The sequence below is a fragment of the Ascidia mentula genome, chromosome 8 (assembly GCF_947561715.1).
Source record: "Ascidia mentula chromosome 8, kaAscMent1.1, whole genome shotgun sequence".
In the NCBI taxonomy this organism is placed as follows: Eukaryota; Metazoa; Chordata; class Ascidiacea; order Phlebobranchia; family Ascidiidae; genus Ascidia; species Ascidia mentula.
This window is the reverse complement of record NC_138573.1, coordinates 1,428,710-1,440,059: the sequence shown is the minus strand read 5'-3', so window position 1 is coordinate 1,440,059 and position 11,350 is coordinate 1,428,710. Positions and strand designations below refer to the sequence as shown.

General features: G+C 39.5%; 1 protein-coding gene across 1 annotated transcript; it reads left to right on the top strand.

Moving 5' to 3' along the window:
* The first annotated feature begins 486 nt into the window (after positions 1–486).
* On the top strand, positions 487–11,200 carry LOC145912341 (glutamate dehydrogenase, mitochondrial-like). The gene is made up of 16 exons (XM_082999770.1): positions 487–658; positions 1,320–1,445; positions 1,745–1,853; positions 2,152–2,245; positions 2,464–2,544; positions 3,061–3,180; positions 4,786–4,961; positions 5,395–5,431; positions 5,619–5,724; positions 6,555–6,648; positions 7,310–7,450; positions 7,980–8,060; positions 8,583–8,706; positions 9,315–9,406; positions 9,769–9,831; positions 10,336–11,200. The coding sequence occupies exons 1-16, from the start codon at positions 582–584 to the stop codon at positions 10,453–10,455; spliced, it is 1,641 nt and encodes a 546-aa protein (XP_082855896.1). The 5' UTR covers positions 487–581; the 3' UTR covers positions 10,456–11,200.
* The last annotated feature ends 150 nt before the right edge of the window (positions 11,201–11,350 follow it).

Sequence of the window (11,350 nt, the reverse complement as noted above, 5' to 3'; positions counted from 1 at the left end):
CACGCGCAAAGATATCCGTTGATATGAAAATTTTATTTTTCGTGTGTATATTGTTTCCCTTCTAGCCTAAATTATTTGAAATAATAATTTTATTACTTCATGGACCAATGACTTTTACGCTTGATTGGCTAACAAAGAGATACGATTTTTTCATCCGCCGGTGGAAGTTTTTGTCTTGAAAATGAATAAATGATCGTGTTGTTCTGAGTGAAAAGCATATTGTGACTGAGAAGTAGATGTCAAATATTTTGTTTCGTCCAGGTACATTTTTCTGTGGTGCAGTTAGGCAGACTTTTAGTTGATGTGGTACTTCGTAGACCATATGTCGATATGGGAATGAAAAATAATGACATGCGAGGTATCTGCTGTGCTGGGTGAATTTGAACCAAGAAAATGGAACTATCAATTTTTGCCGTAATTTACATCCAAGTGTCCGCATTATGGAGTTTAAATAATGTTTGGATATGTCTAAACTTAATAAAAAGATAAATTCTTGTCTTACCATTGACAATACCATTTTTTGTAAGACTTTAATATTAGTATTGTGCAACACCATAAGTATTCACACAAAATCTGCAAGTATGCTTCGTTTGTTCACATCAGCTCTGTCCAAGCAGACTCTTCATACAGAACCGAGAGTTGCTCATGGTGTTTCAAGGTAACTTGGATTTCAATTAAAAATTTGTTGTAAATGTTGCAAGTATTATATATGATGAACAATTGATTAATAGGTGTTGTTACTCTTAATTATAATAATTGTTGTGTTACTAATTACTCTCTGTGTTAAGTTATATCTATGGTGTCCTGATATTTTAGAGAACACTGACTGTGTAACACAACTCACGGGTTTTCTCATAATTCTGAGTATAAAGAAACTGATGATGAAATAAGTTTTTGTCGAAATGCCTCTTTTTAACATGACAGTGTTAATAACAATATGGGCCAGTCTCTTTATACTGACTGTGTGTTGTAGAGCATTTGGCAGATTGTTAAATTATCCTAAGCAGGTCATTGTATACAATGTCATTTCAAATCAATAGGAAATGTCAATCACATGAAAATACACTGTAACACGTTTTTGCAGTGCTAAACTGCACATTGAGTTTGGACATATTATTATGAAGTTGCCCTTTTCTGATACCTTGGCTGATTTTTTTCAAGAATAAATATTCATTATATTGTTGGGTTGCGATAGAATTTTGTGTGTAAGGAATGCTGCCTGTTAAAAGCAAACCATTTGTCCTCCTGGTTTTGTGACGATCTCCCTAAACATTTCAAAGCTTAGCAGAACTATTTACACAAATTGTGTTTAATCTTAGGTTGTGCTACTCAACATCTGCTTCTATGGATGACGATGATCCTAATTTCTACAAAATGGTCGGGCATTTCTTCGAGAAAGGAGCTCGTCTTGTTGAAGATAAACTTGTGGAGCAACTTTCAGAACCGTTAGTGTTTTGTTTAAAGTGCTTTAACACTTCAAGTGTCAGGTTGATGTAGTTGTTGCCAACATGTGTATTGTATGGTGTAACATAATGTTTCACACCTTATTCTCTTGTTGTTTAACATTCAAAAATTTTGAAAGTGAAGAAAAATGAGTGTTCCATTTTTTTACCCGGAACTTTCTGATAGTTGGCATAGTTTTTTGTGTCTGTGCCTCAATGCATTGTTAAGCATTGCAGACAATTGTGAAGAATATTTTTATTAAAGTATGTTGTCGGGTCCCATGAAAAAAACTTTTTGTTAGTGTTGATCGCAAGTCTCGTGGCACAATGAGGACTGCAAGTCTGGATGATCAAAGGAAACGTGTGCAAGGAATTTTCAAAATAATGCGGCCATGCAACCATGTTTTACAGGTTGGACTCACAGCTGTTAAAAGTTTCTGTATAATTAATTTTGTCCTGTAAAAAAGAAAAAGATGTTGTCCAACCTTGAGAATTGCTTTCTTATTTTTATTATTTAGCATAACTTGATTTGATTACTTTAAAGTATTTCCTTAAATCTACCCTCAGTAATTTGTATAAAAATGTTATGAGAATTACTATTTTTCTCGATCAACCAATCAAACCACCTGAGCTTATTCCAAGCCTGACTTAAGCTCAGTCAACCGCACTAATGATTACTTCGGCAAACCCGTCCTTCCACTTTCGGCAGGTGACTTTTCCATTGAAACGAGACAACGGGGAATACGAAATTATCACCGGTTACCGGGCTCAACACAGCCAGCACCGTGTGCCGTCTAAAGGAGGTGTGTTGGGGGCGTGGTCGTGGCGTGACTTTTATGTGGAGGTTAAGCGGTTTATGAGAAAAGGGCATTTACAGAATGTTCTGACGTGTTAAACCGGCGTGCGGCGATAACCACATTTACGAGGCCTCTGATTGGTCGCTTGCGTCTTTGTGTGTTTGCATATACCGGCGTGGTAGCAAATTGCGAAATAACCGCGTGTTTTTCTTGTGTATTTCCAGGTATTCGTTACGCGCCAGATGTGAACGTTGATGAGGTGCGGGCCCTCGCTTCTCTCATGACGTGGAAATGTGCTGTGGTCGGTAAGCAATACTTTGTCATCACGACGTACGCTTAATTTCCCATAGAATCGTTACCGACATAACTCTCCTGACAAACAGCTATAGTTTTGTGATGCTGCAATTTACAATGGATCCCATCTTCTGGCAGCTGGGAGTCCACGTTTTCTTTACCAGAAGATATTTGTCCACGATAAAGTATAGCAGGGGTGACAGACATGACTTTTTTCGCTCTTGATAAATGGTCTAGTAAAGAAAATCAACGTTTTATTTGCTTTGTTCCCATTTGCCAGTCAATGAACTAAATCCCTTGTGGCAACTAACGCTGCCAGACATGAGAACTCGAAAATTAAAATCTGGGACTTTGACCCTGGTGTTCGTGGAATGTTTGTACTTCGTAGAAATCATGTTGATCCTGGAACAGTGAAATTCATTACCCTCTGTTTATCTATGCTAAAACTACACATGTCTCCGTGTATCTGTGTGTAGTTTTGATGCAGCCATCTTTGGCCAGGTTTAAAGTCCTTGCTCTCATTGCAGATGTTCCATTCGGAGGAGCGAAGGCCGGCATTAAGATCGACCCGCGTCAATATTCAGAACGCGAATTGGAGAAAATCACCCGTCGGTTCGCCATCGAACTTGCTAAGAAGGGATTTCTAGGTAAACACCGCTGTAACTCCCCTTAGTAATTCTTTGCAAAGGAATTTTTTTAGCAAGAGTGGACGAGAAAATAATCCTAAACCCCCTTTCCTGTCGTATTACCTTCTGACATAGATGCAGTGTGTTTCTATAACTTAACCCAATGATAATGTCCCCGTACGACCAATCGTGGCTGGGGTTATTTTATGTGTGGAAAATCTTTATGTGAGGCGTGACTTCGAATAATTCCAGTCCAGAATGGGTTTAGCCAGCTAACTGAGTACGGCAAAATAGTTGCAGGTCGTCAAATTATATATGCTTATTCCTTGTAGGTCTGTAATAATCTTATGACAGGCAACCAATTCCACGCCCGAAACAACTCCTTAAATCCTGTATAATGTGTTAAGTGCTACATGTAAATTACACGTGAAGGATTTAAGTTAAAACTGACAAAGGTACGGATAAACGGGGATTGGAGACGTTGCTATGACGCAGGAGGACAGGTTGTCGGTATTGCGAAACATCGATGTGTGGTGGAGGTTCGCGTTACCTCGCGACCGCGATTTCGTAACTTTTATTGTGTAAGGGTTTGTGACGCAACACACAACAGCCGCGTGCCGATTAAGGTTGTTACGAAAGCAGGTGGAATGGCAGTGAAGCGGCCGAATTGTTGAAACAACCTCCAATTAATGATATGTTTACTTACCCCATGATGTAAAATCTTCCAAGGTCAATCCCGTTTATTGAATAAATATGGATGTGCTGCTTATTTCTGACAAGGCCCTTGATGGCAAAAGCGTCTGACGAGCCTCCAGGAATGACCGGCTGGTCGCTAGAAAAGCTGTTGCACAATTGTTCTTTGTAGATTAATTTCGGATTAGCGTTGATGTAACTTCATCTTACAAGTAATTCACGTCGCTATTCTATTGCCGCATCTTAAGGCCTTAATGTGATGGATGCGGAAAAATTGGAGATCGCTTTATATCCGGTATAAGGTCACATAGGTAACGTTTAATGAACCCTCCGCTCCTCGGCCACTAAAATCACCCAAAATGAATGACATATCCATATAAGTATTTTATCCGGTCAGCAAAGTAGCCATGAAAATTTACACCTTGCAAACCGCGATGGTCGTGTTGAGTTGACAAAGCATCCGCGACCAATTTAGAAAATATTGAACTGAGTGGATATCCTTTGTATGGAACGCTGTTTACACAAACGTCCCTGGCACTCATTCATTGTCCAACCGGGCAGAAATGCGCTCGTAAACACAACCAACCCGTGTGGAATTTTAATCTGTTTTGCGGAATATACTTTCTTGCTGTCAATTGTTGATTTAATGAGATTTGCTGTAGTTAGGGTTATTTAGTATGTGTATATTTATACCTTTACTCAAATATGTTTGCCTTTGCTAGAATGCCTTGTTTAAATTCTTAGAGTAAGTCACAGCGTGGTTCATGTGAGGTTTCCTGGGTATCGTGTACACTAACTGCGTCCTTACAGTTTCACAATGACATATTGAAAGAAACGTGAAGTAATGTGGTGGCGTCCAATCCACACAAAACATATTCCATACCACGCACACTGATGTTCCGTTTCCAAGTATATTATCTTGCGTTCCATCAGGGCCCGGTATTGATGTCCCAGCCCCAGATATGAACACTGGACCCCGGGAGATGTCGTGGATGGCGGACACTTATTCGATGACGTATGGACACGCTGACATCAACGCTCACGCTTGCGTCACTGGCAAACCCATAACCCAGGGTGGAATACATGGTCGTATATCCGCTACCGGACGCGTAAGTGAAGTTTTCGTACGCACAAACTTGTTTCAAAGACGTGGCTTGATGTAATTCATCGCTGACGGTTTAACGAGCAAACGCATTGTTTTTGTTCAATGAGCGATTTTTGCATAAGGGAATATATTTATCAGCGACCAAAACGTCAACTGTAGTTACCAAATTGTACACAGTACAGGTCTGTTGAGGTTAATAAATGATGTACTCTCACCCAAGCCCGACTATTCCGAGCATTGCGGCAGTAAATTTGTTTTCAAAATAATGGCGTATTCGTTTTGCGTCGGTCGGTCCACCGTCAGTTGTGTTACTGTAAGTTAAAACAACCATGACGAACATAGTTGTGTTTAAAACGTCTGCTTAGTATGTCTTGAACAACACCGTAGCTCTGGCTTTCCCATTTAAAATAAAATCAACCAACTAACATTATTTCCAGGGTGTATTCCACGGTATAGAAAACTTCATCAATGAAGGTGGGTCAGTGTTTTTTCTGAATGTTTACAATATGGAAACGTGTGCTGCAAAATCTCTCAACATAAAGAGTTCAAAAAAAACAATTTTAACAAATTAACTTTCCCGTTGCGTGCAATGTATATATATACAGTATATAAATGTGTAATGGAAAAATATTGTATAATGGTTCCATTATAACGTTAACAGCAACCTTCATGAGCGCTGTTGGAATGGCTCCGGGTTTTTTGGACAAGACTTTCATCATACAAGGGTTTGGTAACGTCGGTCTCCACTCCATGCGCTACCTACACAGGTTGGTAGTAGATTAACCCTATCATGTTGTGTAGTGCTTATAGTCTGTGCTGCGGTTCGCCGGCTGCTAACAGGCTTCGTGGTCCACCGGTTGCAACTTCTCATATATCGTACATACGGGTTTGGACGGACGCCATAACACATCAGTGCTGTCACGAATTAAAAGAAACCTAATCGAATATACAACTAAATTAACATAGTTACAAACATGACCGCAGTAACAGTCAAAATTGAAAACACAATTTGCACCGTTTTGCCATCCTCAACGAAAACGGCTTCGGCAATATTACCATTAATTCCCAACGTATGTGATGTAATGAGATGCTAACATAACTCGCATTCCCCTGAGGTTGGTGGAGCCGTACAGCCTGCATGCTTATTAATTATTTCAAGGTCAGACCTTTGTTTTAAGGGCATAAAGCATGTTTGAATTCCGTGGGGCAGAATTAGGCTTGCTTTGATGGTTTGTGGTTGTTTTTTAATGTGTACTGTTACGTAGCTACCTGGCGTCAAAAATGTCATATTTTTTATTTAACATACAAAAAATGTTTGAACTTTAAACTATGAGCAATTGAAGCCTTATTGGTGGGCTGCCCATAGCCTGGTTTACATTGATAGGGACTGTATACACCAACACTGCACTGTTGGTACCTATTAGGTCTAAACAGCTCAAATAAATTAATATATTTATTTTATGCAAGTACGACTGTTTAAAACTTGGTTGTTAAAACAATGCACTTTTTTAAACTATGGAATGCGGTTTTAAGAAACTTGGCTGTTTAATGCTCAAGGTATGTGTTCGTATTTCTAAAAACTTCCCTATTCCCACAGACATGGAGCCCGCTGCGTTGGAGTTATTGAACACGACGCGAGTATTTACAATCCTGCAGGGATCGACCCTCTAGAGTTGGAAGATTACAAACTGGTGAGCTACCAGTGTTACTTATTAACTTACTGTATGTGGGGGGTTGGATGGCCTGTGTACACATGCTGCTGTTGGACATGTTCCGAAAGTAAATGAATGTGATTTCCTTATGCCTTGCTCGATTGATTGTAATTAACCTCTCTGCAAACTTAGCTGTGTTTAGTAAACGCTACCGTTAAACCGAAAGGGTCTACAATGCATGGTTACTGTAATGTTGCAGCAAAGAACATGGGATTCAGTAGGGGACTGTTTGTTTGTAACACATACAAATAGTCTAAATTATAAAGTTTTTTTTTACTTCTGAATTCAAACAAAACTTGAGATTCCATGTTTTAAAGTAGAACATCTCAATCTTTTTGTTCCATCGCCCATATCTGAAAACCCGTTTTTTTGTCGGACACCCAGTCCAAAGTCACGTGATTTTTTTCAACCAATAAGCGTGGAAGGTAACAGAAAACATAAACAACTAACGTTACAACAAGCTAGATTTACGTTCGCGAAATCTTGCAAAATTAAATTTGACTTTTCAAACACTTCGTCACGAACCCCAGTTCGGGTAAGAAATGTTTTAGAGAGAAGTTTGTGAAAGGGATGGGATGGACCATAAACCTTAGTCCCTGCATTCCTCGGTAACTTTTCAAATATTCCCGTGTGCTTGAAGGCGAACGGAACAATATCGGGATTTCCCGGAGCTGAAGCTTACCAAGGTGAGAGTTTGCTGGAGGAAGAGTGCGACATCTTGTGTCCGTGTGCGATTGAGAAAGTCATCACTGCTGAGAACGCACCGAGAATTAAAGCCAGGGTAAGTGGGTGGACCTTGTGATTAAAACATACTTTCTATCGCCGTGCGGTTGAGACGATTCGATTTCTAATGTTTTTAAAAAGTTCTGACAAAGCAGAATGGTTGGTGGAGATCAGTGCTGTTGATTTGTAGCAAGTGATGAAATAAAAAGTTTGTTTATTGCCTGCGGGGCGCGAATACAAGATATTTTAGGCGACAGACAGTGTACATTGTTTCGAACTATCGAGTCTCATCAGTGCAGCTGGTGACTGACGACGGTACTGTCAGCTAACTAGACATAACTTGAACTTGTTCTGTGTGCACTGTCTGCAGCTCTCTGATCACCGTTAACTTAATTGCATGCACGAGATACTTTGTTTTCGGTTTGCTTTCACCTTTTCAATACATCTTACGTCATTAAATCTCGATAAAGGCTGATGCTTAGCAACCGAAGCGTTGATATTGTAAATATTATTGCCAGCATAACCGTATTGTAGTAATAAATATGCCTGGCAGCGCCAGCAATGAATTAACTTTTTGTTACGTTTAGATTATTGCCGAGGGGGCGAATGGACCAACCACACCGGCCGCGGACAAAATATTGCAAGAAAACAACAAACTAGTTATTCCCGTAAGTAAACATCTTCATGTCGCTGTTATATTTCTTTTGTGGTGTGCAGTCGTTCAAGTTCTGTGTTCAGGTCTTTAAACCACGGTGGCTCCCGACTATATTTTTACGGCTCCCATCATCAGGGCCTGTCTTTAAAAACATCTGGACCCTATTTTGCTACAGTTTGTTGGCGTCGGAAAATTTTTTGGGCAAACTAAGACTTTTCTGGTCGGTTTACTCACAAAGAAATTGGGTCACGCTTTGCTTAAAACCAGACCTAATTTATTCGACGCCTTACGAACTTGGTGTTTTTGAATTGGTTCTGGCGTGCAAAAAGGTTGCGAGCCACTGCTTTAAAGTAAACGAGCTGTTTGAAACGCGTAGAATCCAGAGAGGAGTTAACACAACAACGATCGATATACTTACAACTTTTTGTGCCATTACTGTGTTAGCTCTTAAGTCAACAAAACCTTTTCACGACAACAACACTGAATACGATGCTGCTGGACTCAACAAGAGTTAATAAATGTTTTTTTTTTTCAGGATTTATATTTGAACGCTGGAGGTGTGACCGTTTCCTACTTCGAGTGGTTGAAGAATCTGAACCACGTCAGTTACGGTCGACTGACGTTTAAATACGAGAGTGAAGCCAACTACGAATTACTCGGTAACAATTTTCAATTTTCCTTTGTGTATATGAACGCAAAAATTTTCAGCAAATCGGTGCTTGATTTTGTAGTAATATTTTATGCGGAAAACACTACTTTCTGAAAAAACGCATTTTAGTTCAAACCTTGCAATACTTATCCCGATAAATTAGTGTCGCTAGTATCAAGAGAATGCAATAACGGGGTCGGATTCTGCTACATTTAAGAAACAAGTCTTTTTGAAACGACTTTCGGTTTGCGTCACCTTGTCATCTGTTTCTTCTAACGCATCAAACACATATAGGCATAACAAAGATCAATACTAATCACTGAGCTACAGACACTGCATACTGCGCGACTGGTGATTGTCACACTGAACTTGTTGGCAAACAAGCCAGACCCAGAATATTGTACTTTGTGGCAGCCTACATTGCAGTCAACAGAGACGAACAACTGTGAAACACATTATGGCCACGCAACTGCTTGGTATCCAATAATGTTGTAGGGTCACATACACCGTTGTATTTCCACTAATATTGGTCCGAGCTTTAACCTCACATTCTTATGATAAATATTTGAATCATGATTAATCATACAATGAATAACTTCCAAATTTTCCGCTTTACAGAGAGTGTTCAAACCAGTCTTGAACGAAAGTTTGGGAAATATGGAGGAAAAATACCCGTGATCCCGACTGAAGAGTTCGCCAAGAAAATTATGGTAGGCGACTGGTTGTTGCGTTGTTTAGTGGCGCTTTTAGTGATGCTGTCTTTAAGTGAAGTGTTATTGGTGTTAGTAACCGAAACGTATATCTACAAGTTTGTCCATCACGTTAACCTGGTTGATTGTTCGTTCCACAAATGTGTTTGTATAAAATAGCGAGCAAGCTAAGCGAAAGATGGTTATAGAAATTTGTTTTAATCTAAATGGATATTAGTTGAAAATATTCATTAGGTTTAATAGTCAGTAAAAACACGAGTACAGAAAAACTTGATTTTCGTGTATTTTTATGGAAACATCGTTGATTGCAATCATTGGATTTAATTTTATCCCAGCACATAACGGTTCACGTTGCATCACAGGGTGCTTCAGAGAAAGACATCGTACATTCCGGCCTGTCATACACCATGGAACGCTCAGCGAGGGTAAGTTTGTGATTTAAAACATTTTATCACGCAACACACTTCCGGTTAACCAGGATGGTTTATCTGAATGTGTTCTAAATTATCTGTTAGTCAAAGTGCAACCAGATAATGTCAAAGTCTGGTTTCACCTGTTTTTCAAGTGAACATTTGGGGTTTATAAAAAAGCTTTGGGGGAAATCCTAGAAGGGCGTTTCTTTGATAAGGTTAACGACTTCCGATTGGGTATCGGAGTTGTTCAAAAAATTTGTGACCAAGTCTTTGTTGTCCATAAAGCTGCCAGGAGATTATAATAAACTTGCATTAAACTAATTATCATTAAAATTTATCGCACGTATAAAAGACTAAAATTAAAGTTTTTGCCTTGGCGTAAATGCAAACCGTTGCTTGCAGTGGAATAAGTGTTTTAGCGCCCATTATGAAAAGTGTATGACGTCACTAATAATTAGAATTCTGCTAACTGTCGACTGCAAGAAAATGTGTTAAAGTTCCTCATTTAATCCACAGCAAATCATCAAGACCGCCCGCATCTACGACTTAGGCTTGGATCTGCGCACAGCAGCGTACGTTAACGCTATCAACAAAGTGTTCAAAGTTTACAACGAGGCTGGCTTCACCTTCACGTAAACGACCTGCAGTATACGAGCAGTTGGCGTTTATATGGAGATTTGGAGATGCTGGATCCATATACGACGTATGTGCCCTTAATAACAATGTACTTTGTTCCATTCTTTGTTCCAGATTGCACCAGGCAGGCAATACCCATGGGGGCGCATCTTTTTTGTTCCGACTGCATTTAGTTTCTTCTGTTCCTGCACATTTTCGCCCGAAGTTGCCTGTCAGAATCTTTCAGAAAATATTTCTTTTTGTACAAAGATTTGGGATAGCCTTGTGCTTTGGGTCAGCAGTATTTTCATTTCCTGCGTTATTAACACAATGTAACACGTTCCATTGATGTAGCTGTGCCGTTGCAATATGCCTTATTGCTTTGTTTATGGAACTTAAACACGCATAGTGCTTTGCTCGCTAATCACCATACACCGACTGGCTACCTAAAAGGCTGTCTAGTTGCCCCTAATACGTCTATTACCTGGAATGGATGAATATTGCTTGCTTGAAAACCCCTTGTGTGACCTCTAATCAAAGTAAATGAAGCTGCTATACTATCTGGGTGTAAGTTACACGCATTAGTAACGCATAGCCTCATAATAAAAACATACACAATAAGAACTATTACCCCTGTATCTGTAACAATTGTATGTGGCGATGCTGTTTACATTTCGTTTCAAGTTGTCCGTTCTGCATGCTCATTTATTCGTCCGCTCGATTCTGATGACGTTTTGTCCCAATGAAATATATGGAATTGATTTTATGTTCCGGGTGGCACGATATGAATTTGAGCCAAAAGTTTATAAAATAAGTACAGCCAGGGACCTTTAGAAAGATATCTATGCGGCGGCCCGTATGCATAAATTCATCGCTACCAAATTATTTTAACCAATTTAAGGCAACGGATTGGTAT

What these genes read in the sequence shown, in the direction of transcription:
- LOC145912341 (XM_082999770.1), top strand. Translation starts at nt 582, where the DNA reads ATGCTTCGTTTGTTCACATCAGCTCTGTCCAAGCAGACTCTTCATACA. An exon ending in GTATATCCGCTACCGGACGC is followed by an intron (nt 4,962 to 5,394) that starts GTAAGTGAAGTT and finishes CATTATTTCCAG; the next exon opens with GGTGTATTCCACGGTATAGA. An exon ending in AGCCAACTACGAATTACTCG is followed by an intron (nt 8,707 to 9,314) that starts GTAACAATTTTC and finishes TCCGCTTTACAG; the next exon opens with AGAGTGTTCAAACCAGTCTT.